This window comes from Bos taurus, chromosome 2 (assembly GCF_002263795.3).
Source record: "Bos taurus isolate L1 Dominette 01449 registration number 42190680 breed Hereford chromosome 2, ARS-UCD2.0, whole genome shotgun sequence".
Taxonomy (NCBI): domain Eukaryota; kingdom Metazoa; phylum Chordata; class Mammalia; order Artiodactyla; family Bovidae; genus Bos; species Bos taurus.
This window is the reverse complement of record NC_037329.1, coordinates 30,533,961-30,552,368: the sequence shown is the minus strand read 5'-3', so window position 1 is coordinate 30,552,368 and position 18,408 is coordinate 30,533,961. Positions and strand designations below refer to the sequence as shown.

Below are 18,408 nucleotides of genomic sequence, written 5' to 3'. Positions count from 1 at the left end.
GATGCCTATGTCAGAAGCTTTCTCTATCTCCTTTATACTTTAATAAAACTTTACTACACAAAAGCTCTGAGCGATCAAGCCTCGTAAAAAAAAAAAAGAAATATAACATTTTCCCTATTTTACAGACAGAAAAACTGAGTATAAGGGGTTAAGTAACTTGCCCAAGTTGCATAGCTTGTTAGGACCAGAAATGGGATTCAAACCAAGGCAGCCTAACTCAAGGCACAAGTATGTGCTCCTAATCATGTCTTTAAAAGAAAAAAATCTCACACTGAGGACTACAAAAATATAAACAATGGTGTTTCACACATTTATAAACTCCAAAATATCTATGGACATCCTTGGGTTCTCCTTCTACCCATCATACACAGCATCCAAGACACTCTATTCAGGCTCTGAGGTGGCATACAGAGAGTAAATACAACCAAAAAGACTTTGGACAACACCACATGGATTTACTCAGGAAATAATCTAATTTGCGTGTGCTTTCTTACCATCTACACTAGCATCATCCACCAAAATGATCTCCTTCAGCAGTATGGCAGGTGAAGAGTACAGCACGCTGTAGACAGTTCTAAGCAGCGTGGACCATGCTTCATTATGAAAAACTATTATGACACTGGTGGTGGGCAGGGGAGGACAGCGCTTAAATTTTTGTTCAATACATCTAGAAAAAGTCAAAGTAGAAGAATGATAATGAATTTTATTACATTATTTCACAGCTATACCATTGCTAAAATTATCATTGTTTTAATCTTTAACACAGTAGAAATGCTGGTGCATAGTTTATTTCTATGTAAGATGATCTTAATGCTATATAAAGGCAAACAGATTGAAACAAAAGTTTTACAAATAGACCACTCACCTAGAGATCATGTCCACTGATATTGATCACATGTCATGGATTAAAACATGCTCTTGTAAGCTTTCTCAACAATATAACTTTAAATATAAATAACATTTTAGATAAGAAAAATAACCTAGAAGTGAGCCAAACTGTAAAATGGCAAATAAGTGTTAACTGCTCAAATTAAAAAAAAAAAAAAAGTTTTTTTTCTTTCATTGTAGAAATGATGCCTTTCTCTTTATATTTGCAATTTTTAACAGTGCAGCTTTATTAAATTAATACTCATCTTTGTAGAGATTATCTTAAATTAGATATTTGCTAAGTATGTAATATTTCCTGTTTAATCAATTTCCTTAACCTGTACCTGAACCAAAAGGGAAAAAAAATTCGCTTTCGACAAAGCCTATTTTCTTATAATGATCATCAGAAGCAAAAAGTTGTTAAGTACCTACCATATATCACATGACTTGCTGTGTTAAAGATTTTGCTCCAGTAAGGAGAGAGACCCTAGGTGGCTTATGACTGATGAGTGAATTTGCTAAAAAACATTAGTTATAAACAGATCTTGAATTCATTTTTATAGCAATGTCACCCTCAAGGAAAATAATCTTCACATGAACCCACTGGGATGTGGGTGGGTCTATACAATCTCCAGCCTTTGAGACTAGAGATGACCACAGTCCTTCCCCAGCTGAGGTGAGGTGAGGATCAAATGAAATAACACATAGGAGAGGCCTCAAAACACAGTAAAATCAGACAGAGTGAACCTGGGACATAAAATATGTGTGGTTTATGGTAAAGATAAAACAACTGGATCTTTGATAACCATAAAAGGTTGTACACTTTTAGAAAACGGGCTACGAAATCCTCCCACACGGTTAAATACCACTATAAATAGTGTGTGAACTATCAAACAGTGCTGGTCAAATCCAAAGATAGGGAAGTAAATCATCGTCACTCATGGAGATAAGAGCCCAGCACACTTCCATTGCTCTGCCAGGGCCGATGGGAAAACCAGAGCCCCCACGATGGTACTAGAGGCCTGGGGAAGCAGCCACCCTAAAAGACATATTCTACTAACTCTCGCTAATTACTACTTTTATAACCATACATCAGTATGAATGTGTTTCAGATCCTTTTCTGAGAGATCTTTAGGTTGAAATATTTGTAGTGATGAAGGAATTAGATTAGGGGTAAACTATTGAGAGGGTGTCAATACCACCGAGTAGGAAAAGAGGAGGAAGGTTCTGCACGGAAGTGATTTTGCTCTCTAGGACTGTCGTGACTTTAAAGTGTGACATAGCCTTTTGTTCACCGGAATTTGGTGTCCCCATGTCGTTCTTTCTTTCACCTTCTAGCTGAATTTTTCCTCTGAGGCAGGGAAGCTTGTCAAGCCTACTAATTTTGCCTGGGCTTCTAAGATCCGACCGGGGAGGCCTTAGTGTCTCCTCTCCTTCGGGAGAACGGGAGGACGCCTGCGGCCTTCGTAGGTGACATTAATTCCCTGCTTTGGAATTTTATTCAGTCTCTTTTCTTCAGTGAATTTTCCTACTGAGCTATCCTTATTTCAACCGCTTTTCTCCACTAAATTTCCTCACTGAGCTATCCTTATTTCAGCCTCTTTTCTTCACTGAATTTTACTGAGCTATCCTCATTCTATTACTTTTTATATCCTTAATTAACATTTAATTAAGCAATTGTTTCCTGATCTTCGCCTACGCCGTCTCTCCTTCGAATACCCTGGTTCAGCCGGGGCTGGTCCCCGGCAGGTGGCGCCCGAAACAGGGACTTTCGAAGGTAAGCTCCCCAAAGCAATCAGAGCCATCAGCCCTATTGCTCCCCGTTCTCGAAACAACTGGGTGACCAGCCCTCTTGTTCCCCCACGGAGCAGTTTGGGTCACCAGCCCTACTGCTCCTCCCTCGGAACAGTTTGGGCCATCAGCCTACTGTTCCTCCCCCGGAACAATCTGGGTTATCAGCCCTATTGTTCTTCCAGTGTTCCGGACGGCTAGGACCCCACTCAAGGGTGCCGCGGACCCCCCTGTAGGATAGACAGGGCGAGAGGAGTGGGAAGTGTTGAAAGTGTTAAAAGAGTTAGACTTAGAGAGAGAAAACGGTTTCTGAAGTTAAAAGGCCAAAGAAGAGCCTGATCTTTTAAAAGCTAAAAGCTTTATCTTCTATTATACTTAATTTTCTGACATGGGTAACACGAAACTAAGAATGGCAACTCTTTATACAAGTAATCTTGAAACTGTTAAAGAGGCTACTGTTAATTTAGATACTTGGGTGAAGGTAAAAAAAACAACTAAAAGCTTATCCTATAAATATGATTAAAAATGTTCTGGACCCTCGTCATGAGGCTGTGGGGTGACCTATGGGAGAGGCTATAGCGGTGGATGGTAGTGGGTCTCCACCTTCTGTGCAGATCATATTTTCTGCCATTGACGAAGAAAAGGAGGGAGACTGTGCTCTACCTCCGGAGGAAGGAGAGGGCTTACAGGACGCTGCGGCCGGGCGCCCTGGCGAGCCCCCTCCCCCTCTACACAAAGCTTTAAAAATTTATCCAACAATTTCTGATTTAAGGCGACTACTCCACCTCCGCTTGCACCTCCCAGGGCCTAAAAATTCCCGTTTACATCCAAAGTCTCCCAGAGCATTGCATAAGGCTGAAAAAGATAAAAAAGATTTCTTTTAAACAAAGGAGCTTTTAAAAAATACACAATATACAGAGCCTGCTCCCTGCAGAAAACCCCCTCAGGGGGGCCTCACCCAAGCAAAAAAAATAAAGAGAGAAAAATTTAAAAAAAAAAAAAAAAGTGTGACATATATGTATAGCCAGAAGAAAATAATCGCATTCATCCGCACTGGTAGATGAAAACAAACTACTTGTTCTAAAGTGAATTTTGGATAAACTACTCATCTACTCATGAAAATAAAGTCCAAACACAACCAACCAATTTATCTATCCTTGAGTTAAAATCACACAGAAACAAATAGCGAAATGTAAGTTTGTATTTTTAATACATGAAGTTTTATAAAACAACAAAGTATAAGTAAAAATTATGAAAAACTTCATACTGTAGTATTTTTTTTAAGAAAAGAGAAAACCTTATTTTTTGTCTTATAAGCATTTGGGGAGGAAGCTTTGAGATTAAAAAAAAAAAATTCCCTATATTTATTTGCCATGTGACTAACTAATATAGTATTAGTTAAGAAATATAAAAAGTTTTTGAAGATTTAAAGTAGGAAACTTTACAAAAATTCACACTAGTGAAATGTTATCTCTTTAATCTCATAAGACTTTCAGTTTAAACTAGGGTTTATTTACCTAACTGATAAGTACTAATATCAAGTAAAAGTATTGTTAATGCAAATGATAATAAAATTTCACAATATGATTTCATAAACCTCATTTATTTTGAAACAATTAGCATGCTCAATTTATGCTTTAAAAGTTGTTTCACATGTCATTTAAAGTAGTGAAATTAAAATGACTTGCCAAAGTAATTACAGATTCCCAGTCAAACCATTTGAAAAAGTTGGCATATAGAAATGTGCTTAAGTTATCAGGCACAAGACCATCTGGCTTTGGGAGAAACAAGATCCATATTTCTAATGAGCATGTAAAAGATTAGCAATTCTTCAGAAAATGTTTTTATTGCTGATATAAGTTAAAACTATGGAAATATTAAATCTTCAACCCTTCACAGTTCTAAGTATGCATTACTGTCCAAAAAAAGTTTGTCTGTTTAGCTATTTTGCACTTACTTATTGATTAACATTATCGAATATTTCTATAGATTCTCAATGCTATACTGGGGAAAAGGCTTATCTTAAGCTCATTTTGTCATGTCAAAGAACAAAAAGCATGCTTCTTGATTTGTGATGGGGATTACTTTTCAATCAACACTTCTTCCAAAATCAGTAAAGTGCCATAGTGCATTTTAACCTATCAGCATAAAAAAGGAACTATTCGGTGCCCTGTTAGAACAGCTAGAATATTTTCCACTTATTTGTTTTTTCACACATTCATTTAAAATAATAAGCAATTTAACCCTGAATAATATGCATTAGAATAGAGCAACAGAAATCTAATTTACACAGCTTCAGTATTGAGGGACTCATAGTAGGACCAGGTATTCATGATAACAGATCCAGAAAAATATGAAGACAGCAATAGACCTAAGTCTACCAAAGTACATTTCTTCAGCCACACTTATAAATTTAATTCTCTTTTAACTAGAAAGCAAAATATGCAGGCACTGTTTACAGTTTGTCTAGCTTGTACTTTTAACAAACCTACAGATTGCCTGAAAGTGCTGAAATTCGTTTTCACCATTTCAGTCCAAACAGAGTATTTGAATACTACCTCAAAGATAACAAAACAGTTAACTAAGAACAAAGAGTCAGCACAGAAGAATCTGGGGTGGGAGAATGTTACGCAAAATATATTTGAGATAAACATGTAAACAAAGTAACAATAAAAAGCAATTCTGGCCTTTCAGAAGCTAAAGGGAGAAAACTCAATAAATACAAGAACTTGTTCAACAATACCGCAGAGAAAGAATTGCAGTTGAATTAGTAATTATGACAATATTGGCTCTTAAAAGAAAGGTTACAAAATACAGGGCATTCTGAAATATAATTATAGCACTAAAAGTAGCCACAGAGTCTGTGATTTAGCTCATAAAGTATCATTATCTAATAGCTCCAAAATCTTGGCACATTTTTAATATTTCTATTCTATAGCAACACAGAGAAGAACAGAAATAACTCTTCCACCTCCCACATTTCCCATAAAATCCACCCCATATTTCCTGCTTAATAGATGAGAAAACTAAAGCTTTTAAGAATAAAGGATTTCCTTGTGTTTCTATAGAGGTCAGATCTAGAATTCTGTTTCCTAATTTCTAAGATGGTAATTTTTCATATATGCAATGCCTCACCAATCATAGATACAGAAATCTACCCTCAATAATAATAAGCAAAAAATCACTGAAACAGATTAAACAATTGGTATTTGCGAATTCTTTGCTTCAAAGTGGCTAAAGAACAAGTATCACCTTAACTAACGCCCCTTCCAGGCAAACCCTCGAGATAAATACTAAACAATTAATATGCTTCAACATACTCAGGAGGTCGAGTGTCTGGTCCAAGATCTCGGTGTAAAGAAATCCTGTCACTTGCAAAAGCGTTAAAACAGTGTTTTGCTTCTCCACGTTCTTTTTCCTTCTGCTCTTCAGCACTTAAATTGGTGGTTTTGAATGCTTTACCAGAAGCACCAGGTGCGTTAGAATCCTGAGGTGGGCGGTCAAGAACAGGTTTCAATTCTGCTGCTGTATAATATCCTTGCAAACAGGGTCTCTCACCAGCATCAATGTTTTGCCTGACAGGTGCTCCTATTTGCATTTTTGGCATTGCATCTTTAATATTGTTTACAGCTTCTATCATTAAATCAAACATCTTGTTTTTGTTTTTCATGTTCCTTTCCATCCTTGATTCCTCTTTGGAATACTGAACACTTACTTCTCTTTGCATTAAAATCAAAAATATTATAAAGAAAAAAACTACTGCACCAAGCTTCCAGAATTTTTTATGGTAATGTCTTTTAAGATGCAGTTTTACTAATCGTTTTAGGTGAGCCATTCTGACATTAAAAGCTTGTCACTTGACAAATAATAGTTACAGTTTCCTCTGTTATGTATATTTTTTATCATAGATTTGCTGGCAAGAAGAAGGTTTCCTTAAATTGTAATCCCTGTAAACAGAAATGATAGATGGTATTAGTAGCTATTCATCCCTATAGGCATGGTTCACTTCACTCACTCAGACAACAACTGAACAAAAGCTGTAAACAACACACTCTTATGGTTAATAACAGTCAAAGATATCTTGGCCTCAAAAAATTACACTTTTGGGAGACAATTGCTATCGTTAACTATAATCTATTGGGTTTATAAAATATTAGAGATTTCTCTCCAGTAAAAAATACATTATGTGTTAACTCTGGCTACTATCTACCATATAACATGCATAGGTTTTATAAATATATTTTGAGTTTAAAAAGAATTTTAGGTCAATAACCCTGAGGCCAAAGGACTTCATTAAACTGATTGTAAAGAAAGGGGTAATCCAGAAGAAAACAAAAGTACACTGACAGGTACTGTCAGAGACACATCTAAAATCGTGGTTTTTAAGAAGTTCATCAACAATCTGAACTTTATATAAATCAATTAAAATGATAAAGCAGCTTCACCACCAAGTAAACCGGCATCCTCCCAAATCTGCACACCTGATAGTACTTGTGAATTTGACATAACCAATAAAGACTGGAAAATTAAGATAATGTTATATAAAGGCTATTTTTCATAGCTCACGCAAACATAAAATCTAGTAGCAAAAAAAAAAAAAAGGCAGTAAGTTTCATTTGAAGTGTCTCTAAAGAGGCGATAGAGATCATTGAATTATACAACCAGTATTTGGTGTGATAAAATCCTGCTTGTAGATGACCCTAAGAACAAAGCAGTACGTTTACCAAATTCTAATACAGGCCACCAGAAGCAGAAGAAACAAAATGTAATAGAGGAAATTGACTACAGCCTGAATCACAGTGAAGATGGACTTTCTTCACAATGCTTAAAAAAATGTAATGTGAAGGGTTCAGTACGTGATTATACACCATGCACCATTATAGTCAGCAAGTAATTAGCAGGGGCAAAGGGGCAAGGAAAATGCCTGTGCTCCTAATCCTAAACATATTTTAAGGAAAATGCCATTTATAGAAGTAAAAGCTAGCACTTTATTTAATTAAATTCTTTTCCAAAGTTATCGCTAGATTTAAAATAAGAAAACCAAGTTCTAAGATGGATTGTCCAGTCTTTAACAAGAAATTTTAAGTTGGATAAACAAAATAGGCAGAACCTGCAAACTTAGTTTGATATAGTTTCTAATTGGACTGCTCTATATGTTTTCAGTATAGAATGGACACTTCGGTTCCAAAAGATACCTCAGTTATGATGTTTTGCTGCTGCTGCTAAGTCACTTCAGTCGTGTCCGACTGTGTGTGACCCCATAGACGGCAGCCCACCAGGCTCCCCCATCCCTGGGATTCTCCAGGCAAGAACACTGGAATGGGTTGCCATCTCCTTCTCCAATGCATGAAAGTGAAAAGTGAAAGTGAAGTCGCTCAGTCGTGTCCGACTCTGAGCGACCCATGGACTGCAGCCCACCAGGCTCCTCTGTCCATGGGAGTTTCCAGGCAAGAGTACTGGAGTGGGGGTTATGATGTTTATTGCCCATAAAACTGAGATTCCAATATTTCTCAGCTTGGTTGCTTCAACGGTATCATGTAAAAATTAAAATGATCTCTTAAGCTTTTAACATCACTTTAAGATATAAGGAGTTTCAGAACCACCCAATTGTGGTTATGTCATTTTAACTCTATCAAATGTGCTGGGCTACGGCTATGAAAGGAAAGATACCTTAAAGGTAAGCTTCAAGGAGCAGAGGCCAATAGGAATGATGGCACTGCAACAGGCACTGAAGCAGTGTGATATGATGGAGACTATGAAAGCACGTGGAAGATGAGGAGAAATGTTAGGGAGAATTTCCCAGAGATATCATCCAGCCATAAGCAATTTTTAGGCTGGTGGACAAAAGAGAGAGGAGAGACAGGGAATGGAGGGGCAAAGGCCTAAGAGCAAGAAAAAATGTGATCAGTCCTTGAGTACAGCAGAAATGGAAGCCACAAGCAGGAAAGGGCAGGAGGTAAGGCCAGAAGGTCAGTTAAAGATCAGCTCACACAGTAAACTTGGACTCTACCAATTTTGTCCTGAATGAATGGAATGGAAAGTACTGAATGACTTTAAGGAAGGCCCATAATCATATTTATATTTTTGAAAAATCACAAATTCCTCAGCACCAGCAAAGGTAATGTGTACCAAATCATTGAAGGAAACAGGAAGAATGAAGAGAGCTGACTCAAGAGATTCAAGGAATTGAGATCAAATAAGACTTTGTGAACGAAAGGGAAAAAGAGGAGGTGGATGGGTAAAGTGATGCCTATAACAAAAGCAGGAAATATAGAAAGAAAGATAGATTGGAGATGGGATGTTCCATTTTGGCCATGACAAATTTGAGATGCTAGAAGGATTTCCAAGGTGAGTTCTCATGAGTAAAAAGATATATGGTGGTTTAGTTGCTAAGTTGTGTCCTACTTTGGGACCCTGTGGACTGTAGCCTGCCTGGCTCCCCTAACCATGGGATTCTTCAGTCAAGAATACTGGAGAGGGTTGCCATTTCCTTCTCCAGGGAAAAAGATATATAGGACTGAAAATTAGGGAAAGCTCTATGCTAGAGATGAACGTTTGACAGTCTTGTGTTACAAAAGAATTCACCAATAGTGAAATAAAGAAGGCCAGAGAAAAAGCTACATTTAAGGGTTGGGGGAAACAGTGGAAATAGTGGCTGACTTTATTTTTCTGGGCTCCAAAATCACTGCAGATGGTGACTGCAGCCATGAAATTAAAAGACACTTACTCCTTGGAAGGAAAGTTATGACCAACCTAGACAGCATATAAAAAGCAGAGACATTACTTTGTCAACAAGGGTCAGTCTAGTCAAGGCTATGGTTTCTCCAGCGGTCATGTATGGATGTGAGAGTTGGACTATAAAGAAAGCTGAGCACAGAAGAATTGATGCTTTTGAACTGTGGTGTTGGAGAAGACTCTTGAGAGTCCCTTGGACTGCAAGGAGATCCAACCAGTCCATCCTAAAGGAGATGAACATCCAGGACTGATGTTGAAGCTGAATCTCCAATACTTTGGCCACCTGACGTGAAGAGCTGACTCATTTGAACAGACCCTGATGCTGGGAAAGATTGAGGGCAGGAGGAGAAGGGGATGACAGAGGATGAGATGGTTGGATGGCATCACCAACTCAGTGGATATGGGTTTGGGTGGACTCTGGGAGTTGGTGATGGACAGGGAGGCCTGGCGTGTTGTGGTTCATGGGGTCACAAAAAGTCAGACACAACTGAGCGACTGAACTAAACTGAAGGGTTGGGGGAGGAAAAGGAGAAACTGGAAGGAAAGAGCAAAGGAATATGAAAAAAGGAGAAACAAGGGAGAACAGACTGACAGATAATGTGTCCAAATTAAGTGGATACAATCTGCATACTACCCTTGAGAGATGTTAATTGTTTGACAGTGGTTGATCTTTAAAAGTAAATGTCATGAGACCTGGTCTAACGGACTTGAGTGCAAAATCAGAAATGAACTTTTTGCAGAGAATCCAATGGTTGAGTTATAGTCATGCCCTTAACATCTTTGGGCTTAGGATCTAGGACACATTCAAACAACAGGGCAACAATGATCTAAGACGTTCCAGGGAGATAAGGATAGAAAAAATACTGAGTTTTCACAGGATAATGGTCTCCAACCTACAAAATACAACCTGATCACCCTTCTCTCTTCTAATGGCCTCACTAGTTCCATTCTTCTAATTCCCCATCCTACCCATAAACATGTTTTCTGGCATAGTGTTCATGCTTGACAACAGATGTAAATCAACCTGTGTTCATCCTCCTTTCTGTCTGAGACAATCACCAAAAACCCCTTTCTCTAGTGCTACAGAGTGATCCTAGATTTCTTCCATAGCCAGAGTAGGCTCGATTAGGAATTTGAGAAGGAATGAGCTGGTCTCATTCCTTAGAACGTTTTAACACAATGCAGAACAAGAAAGAGTCCTGGGAAAGTACAGAGTAGAGGGAGATGACATTATTAGCTCTTTCTATAATAGTGATGGTTTTTCTAAAACATTTTATGCCAGAAGTTGTATCTGTGGATAGGGTGGGGAATTAGAAAAAAGGATAGAATTATTGAGGCCATTGGAAGTGAGTTCTTTTTTAAGGATAAACTATAAACTAGAGGAGTTCATCAATAGTACAGTAATCCTCTCCAGTCCATATGTTTATCTACCCAAGGGAGTCACTCAGTTAGGATTTAGTATAGGATATCTCTACTAGGAGAGTCGAGAAAAGCACATAAAGGACAAGCATTTACTCCTTTACTCATGGTTGTTTTTCTGACACTTACCCGATATTGGCGACATAATGGGTACCCAATAAGTGTTCATTGACTAGAGAAGGGATGAAAGTAGACCAAGATTTCATTTATTATCATAAACAATAGAAATAGCTTTTGTTAAACGTTAAGTCCCACATACTTTGACACTTCCTACCCGAGTGTACATACTTTCATTTCACTGACAAACATTGAGAGTCAAATAGATTAAGTGGCTTGGCCAAGGTCATTCCAGCAGCATTTCCCCAACTGATGTAAAAGCCTGAGATTTTCATTGAATTGTCTGAAATAAGGCCGCTAGGGTCAAGAATTGATGTTATAAATGTAAGGAAATAAGGGGAAAATCTAGGGGGGAAAACTACAAATAGTCTCTTAACAACTCAAGTGAGGTTTTCTGGACAAATGAAGTTTTAAAGAAAAAACTATTTTCAGAGCATATTTTTGGAAATAAAGATTGAGGAGGATGAGACTGTAGATTTTGACAACAGAGGGTTAAGAAACTGAGACTGCTTAGTGGTAGAGTCTACTAAAGTAGGAAGATGATGGTTTGCTTTTCTCAGATTATTTCTAAGGGAATAGATTTTTTTTATCGATTGCTGATCAGCTGAAGATTCCAACATAGTTCCCTCAGGACTGTGTATACTCTGATCTTCTTTGCTGCTAATGTACAGTATCAAGCTTCCATTAATGATAAATTACACTCGACATGAAGCATCTCCACCACTGATTTTCAACTCTGGACACACGTGAGCAGAAAGCTCTTTAAAACTGCAGTGCCTTAGGCCCCATCTCTACAGAGTCTGATTTTATTTTACTTATTTTTATTATTTATTCATTTATTTTTGACATTGTGGCTTTTATGGAGAGGAACTCTAGCTGTTTGGATCACTGTGCATTATTAAAAAGAGACTTTTAAGAACTTTTTATAGCTTTATTGAAATGTACACAATGTACAATATGTTGTACATATTTAAAGTATATAATTTTTTATTGTTCTAGTGGTGGAGCCTAGGCCCTGTTTTTGTTGTTATTTTAAACTTTCCAGATAATTCTAAAAGGCAGCAAAGGTTAAGAATCACTCACTTAGGTAACAAGACTTTGGGCAAAACTAGCACCTGATAAGGAAGGGACTGCACCTAAGCAAAGACAACCACATTATTAATTGCTAATACTCCAAAGACAGGTTTTCAAAATAGACTCTTGATATAAATTAAGCAAGTTATTTTGACACAGAGAGATAAGATAAAATCCAAAGCAAGAATGACCCAAAGTTTCCTGAAAAGGTTAAAGGATTAATTGCTGATATAAATGAGGCATTGAGGTTATATTCCAAATTATGATGCTGTAAAACCATTTTTAAAATAATATTTTATTCCCATAATAAAGATGGAAAAACTGAGACTGTGAACAATAAAAGACACAATCCTAACTAATTAATGGGTAAGATGAAACTGGGGGGGAGGGGTCTTAATTCCTATTCCTGGGAATAATACCACGTTCTTAGACCATACTACCTGCCAACCTTGATGATCAGTGTAAAAACAGCCAATGAACCAAAACAAATCTCTCCTAGAAACAACTTCCAATTGGATTATTAAGTTTGAGAATTAAAAACAAAAACTCAGCACAACAGCAAGCTAAGGATATTTGCACATTAGAAATGATTAGCAGACAAAGGCTTTGTTCTTGTTCTCTTTCTAAAATCTTTAAACATACCTATCCAAAATGGTCACTTGCTAATTATAAAAGATCACATTCACAGAAGAGAAGGGAATACCATAAAATAGTTTTTCAAAACTAGAAAAAAGTAATTAAAATTCAGATTTTCTAAATTCTAAATCCTTACAAATGTCTAACGTTAGAAAAAAAATAAAATTCAGAGAAGTACTGCTCTTAAAAAATTAATCTATATCTTAGTATATATGTAAACATTATAAAAAGGTATTAATAATAAATAAAGATACCTATAAATGATACTTTGAAAGGTTAAAATAATATTCACAATTCTAACAGCTTGTGAGACTGGCTTAAAATCAATGAATTGTTCTCAAGAGTAAAAATATGCTTCCATCTGAACAGAAAAGAAAACAAAATCTCATAAGTTAAAATCATCTAACTACAAAGTTGTGCTTCCAAGTATTTAGACCATGGCTTCAACTATAACGTGACAATAAATCATCTGGGGCTGTTGTTTAAATGCAGATTCAGATGGGAAAATATCAAAATAAGATCCATCATTATAGTCATTATTGTCCCTCCAGGTGAAAAAGCATACATTGCAAGAATATTAGTCGTTAGTTTCATTTTAAAATTTCAAGTAAAACAATCTTCTAAAGCAGTGCAATGCAGAACTTCATAACTGTACATAAGAGTAACATTTAATAAAATAAGCAAACAGTGGTTCTTTCCATATCTTGTTTCTGTATTTGTCACAATAAACCTTTACAATTTTAGGGATTCAAGGTCTGGTTTCAGTTGAACTTAGCTGGCACAAAGCCTAATTGGTATACGAAACTTGCTTACAACTTGAGTTAAAGCATGCTACAAAGAGTTAAGAATAACTACACAAAGCAAGAAATTACATCTTCAAATCATAGCCTAGATTGTAGACTAGCAAAAGTACACTATTGTGAATTAATACTCACTGGAGCTTTTCCATGCATCATATCTGGATTTCCTCACTGAATTAAACACAAAACTTGCCCTGATAATAAAGCCTTAAGCCCTGATAGCTCAGTTGGCAAATGCAGGAGACCCCGCTTCTATTCCTGGGTTGGGAAGATCTGCTGGAGAAGTGATAGGCTACCCACTCCAATATTCTTGGGCATCCCTTATAGCTCAGTTAGAATCCGTCTGCAATGTGGGAGACCTGGGTTCAATTCCTGGTTGGGAAGATCCCCTGGAGAAGGGAACGGCTACCCACTCCAGCATTCTGGCCTGGAGAAATCCATGGACTGTATAGTCCATGGGGCTGCAAAGAGTTGGAAACAACTGAGTGACTTTCACTTAAGTCTTGGGCAGAAATTTTAAGTGCCTGTCATCTGCTGTTGAAAATGTTAATGAACAGAGGAGTGGTAGGAAGTCATTTCTGTTTGTCTTTATTGGTGGAATAAAATTTCATGATGATTTGCTACTTATAGTTTCTTAGTTCTGATTGTTTAAGTCCACATGCACATCCTTGTCAACAATTCTGAGCAGGAAGTAACTTCCGGATGTATGACAAGTGACAGACACTAAAACAAAGCAAACTACATTGAGACAGCCACACACAGCAGACAAACCCCAAAGACCCCAGCTCAACACTAAGTAAAATTGTGCTGGGTGACTGGAAAATGCCACCCGCAGACAACAAAACGCATGAAACTGTCATAAAGTAGGATGACTTTTGTCATAAAGTAGGATGGCATCTGAACCAAGGTATCTTCAGGCTGAGGCAAAAGCCTAGTGATAGGTTTGACTTCCAGTGACTGTGAAGCATAGGCTTTAGTAAGGAAAAGAGGGTGGTCAGACATTCAACTTCTAAACCATATCTGGTCAGATAAACATCCTCATTAACGTATCTTAGGTGAAAGGTTGTAGATCTTGATTTGTGGACCAGCCAACCTATCTTTATAGTTTGGAACAAAAAAGTAATTACGGAGTTACACTTACCCATGGGGGTAACCAGGTAGGTAGGGAGGGAGGCTCAAATACTACCTCCTGCCACACCTGCACCTATGAATGAATTTCACATAACACATGAAAGATAAATGGCATAAGAATCCGCCTGCAATGCAGGTGACCCATGTTCGACCCCTGGGGCAGGAAGATCCCCTGGAGAAGGAAATGGCAACTCACTCCATTATTCTTGCCTGGGAAATCCCATGGACAGAGGAGTCTGGTGGGCTACAGTCCATGCGGTTGCAAAAGTGGGACATGACTTAGCTAGTGAACCACCACAGTTGATGGCTTTGGGATTAGCAAGGAGACAGAAAGTAGATACTGATTTGAACAAGGAAAGGTTAATCTATTATTAAGAGAGAACTGGAGTGACAGAGAATTGGCTAGTAGGAGTTAACAAGAATTGTAAAGAACACAGATATGATAGATATAAGGGGCAAACACTACCCCTAAGCTGAGCTGAAGGCCCAAGAACTATCCCATCACAAGGGCTGAGATCCAGAGATCTTAATGGAGATGGGAGAGCACTGGCTCCCTAATAGTGAGTCATGGGGTGCCTTAGTGGAGACACTCCCTCTGGGGTCCTGAAAGAAGTCATTCCTAGCAAGGTATCAAACCCCGGAATTTGCTAGGTGCTCAGGAAAACTTCTGGCTGCCAATGGAGCTGAAAAGCTGTCCTCGGCAGGAGTCTACTGTAAAACTTTCATGGGCACCTTGGGCCAGTGTAGCTCCAAGCTAGTGCCTGAGATAAAAGTTGAACAGCCAGCTCTCTTGTGCGTTCCCAATGTTCATGGTAGGGCTATTGAAAAGTATATCCCAATAGCAAAATAACTATATTCCACCAAACAAGATGCACCCTTCTCACAAGTGAAGGGGAAACCTCAAAATGGGGAGACACAGAGTGGCAACAGCCATTGTATCCACTGTTAGGACTATGTGAATTACTTCTCCAATTCTGTCACAGTCCCACCTAATATTCTGTCACCTAAAGACTGAATTATAACGTTAACTTTTAACAACTTCTGGTGTAATATTACAAAAAAATATGGGGAGGAAAGAAGAAAACTGGTAGCAGATACAAATACACATATACATACAAAAGGCAACAGAAAAATGTGCAAAGCTACTGCAATCCTCATTTATCTCATTGGCCAGGAGACCATAACTGATACTCACGGCTTCCTTCTTCCACTATTCATTCTGAGTGAACTCTGTCTGCAAGCATTCTGTGCTGTTAATGCTGGCAGATAAAACAAATCCATATCCTGAATATTTGTCTGTTTTAATGAGGATAAATCTCTGCTCCCTCAATGATGGAAAGTCAGATATAATCAACCTGTCACCCAGTGGCTGGCTGGTGCCCCTAGGCACTCAATGTTGATTTCTCATTGACTAAGAACTCAGCAGAGGACTGCGTCTGCGATTAAGAGGATAGATAAAGAGATAAGGAAAGAATTTTGCAGTTAGGAAAATAGAGGAGAGAAAAGAAGCTGATATTCCTTGGTTTACGCAGAAAGCCAATAAAGCCCCAGCACAGGACTTACTCTGTTCATGTAGGCCTCAGGCGCCCTTTCAAATCGAGGAAGGTGCCCCACCTTAGGCACCTTCTCGAGTGGGTCTTAGATGCCCAGGCAGGAAAGTGAACACAGAGGGCCCCTGCGCTTCAGGGGATCAGCATGAAAAGGAAAAGGAAAGAGAAAGAACTGACATGGGGAGACCAAGTCTGATGAGCAAGGCCCACACTTTATTTTCCAAAGTAGTTTTTATACCTTAAGTTGTGCATAGAGGATAATGGGGTGGGGGCGGTAAAGTCATGCAAGGTCAGCGATCCTTGATCCTTATCGAAGCCAAGCTTTTTTTCTGCAAACTTATCATATGCAAAAGCTTTAGGTGATTTACATCATCTTCTGGCCAGGAGGCCTGTTAACATTTTATGACCCTTTCTTCAGAAAACTTGTTTTTCTCTAAAGGAGATTATTCTAAAGTCAGGCGCCACCCTCCGAAAGCATTAGATAAAGTTGCATTCCTATAGGGCAAAAGTGTGGTGGGCTATATCAAGAAAAGAATTAAATCAAGGGTCCAAGGTTACAAACATTAAAGCTACTACTTACATTTCTATACACCAACTATATTAATCAATACACTCCCAGGGACACAGTAGGTAAGGGATATGGAAACTTGGCAGTAAGCATTAGCTCAACAAAGAAACCCTCTACTAGTTCTATTCTAACAATTTTAACTCTCTGAGAAGCTCTGCACTGTTAGAATATCTTAAGCATCCCATGCATCTCGTGGTTGGGAGGCTGTGAACAATCACATCCGTAGCTGCAGGAGTCCAAACAAACCTGTCAGGCAGGCCAGAAAAAGTCATCAGAGGGGTTTGAATTGAAACACACCTATTATGCCCAGGAGACTTATTACCTAGAGTTTTAAGTTGATTTTCTTACAGAGAAAGGTGGTCGGGGATAGCCCCCCCATTAATGTCAGAAGAGTTGGTGAAAGTCGTGAAATAGTGAAACAGACAGATTTTGGTTTTGGGGTAGATGCTCGGGCAGGTCCAGGGGGCCTCTTGAGTTCTGATTCGCCTTTGCATGTCAGATCCTCTCCGAATGACCTTTGTCATGGGTGGGAACTCCCGTGCTGGCTCCCGGCACAGCAGTAGCACTAGCCAGGCAACTTTAGAAAGAAGTCCATGTTGTGCCCACATAGCCTCAGTTTCTGCCACCATGGCTACTATGCATGGGCCCTCTGCATATGCACTGGGGGAAACAGGAGAAAGGCTAACTGGCATCCATAGAGTGTGTAATTCTGTCCACTTCATTATTAAGAGAAATAGGTGCTCTATGGTGGGCATTCAGATGGGACATGAATTTCTTCAGGATCTCTCCTTTTTGAAAAGTCCATCCTTATACCACTCCCTCAAAATTCCTTGTCACCAATCTTCCAATCTTGTTTCTCCTAAGTCCCTGACCATACAGTTGAACCATGAGCAACTGCCCATGGCTCATTATACACCTTTACTGCTGGCATCCCTCATTTCAGATACACTATACAAATTATATCTACTATTCAAAATTCTTGGAGAAGGCAATGGCAACCCACTCCAGTACTCTTGCCTGGAAAATTCCATGGATGGAGGAGCCTGGTGGGCTGAAGGCCATGGAGTCACGAAGAGTCGGACAAGACTGAGCGACTTCACTTTGACTTTTCACTTTCATGCATTGGAGAAGGCAATGGCAACCCACTCCAGTACTCTTGCCTGGAAAATCCCATGGATGGAGGAGCCTGGTGGGCTGCCATCTATGGGGTCGCACAGAGTCGGACACGACTGAAGCGACTTAGCAGCAGCAGCAGCATCATTCAAAATTCTGCCGACTGGGAGAATTTTCCTTCTCCACTGCACTTTACAATGAGGAGAATTGTAGTGCTATAGCTATCCACTCTTGAATTTGTTGTTTAGTCGCTCAGTCGTGTCTGACCTCTGTGACCCCACGGACTGCAGTATGCCAGACTTCTCTGTCCTTCACTGTCTTCCAGTTTGCTCAAACTCATGTCCGTTGAGTCTATGATGCCATCCAACCACCTCATCCTCTGCCACCTCCTTCTCTTCTTGCTCTCAGTCTTTCCCAGCATCAAGGTCTTTTCTAATGAGTCAGCTCATCACATGAGGTGGTCAAAGTATTTGAGCTTCAGCTTCAGAATCAGTCCTTCCAATGAATATTCAGGACTGATTTCCTTTAGGATGGACTGGCTGGATCTCTTTGCAGTCCAAGGGACTCTCAAGAGTCTTCTCCAACACCACAGTTCAAAAGCATCAAT

The 18,408-nt window shown here is 38.8% G+C and overlaps 1 protein-coding gene across 3 annotated transcripts in view; it reads right to left on the bottom strand.

Moving 5' to 3' along the window:
* Positions 1-18,408, bottom strand: part of GALNT3 (polypeptide N-acetylgalactosaminyltransferase 3) — a 53,248-nt gene that overhangs the window by 17,934 nt on the left and 16,906 nt on the right. For 2 of the 3 annotated variants that reach the window (XM_005202455.5, XM_010801996.4), the window contains exons 2-3: positions 5,979-6,605; positions 495-667 (exon numbers count right to left, since the gene is read on the bottom strand). In XM_005202455.5, coding sequence (XP_005202512.2) covers positions 495-667; positions 5,979-6,493 — 688 coding nt within the window. In that variant the 5' untranslated portion in view covers positions 6,494-6,605. Of the gene's footprint in view, positions 1-494; positions 668-5,978; positions 6,606-18,408 lie in introns of those variants that run through there. The other variant, NM_001192858.3, reaches the window with a different exon arrangement.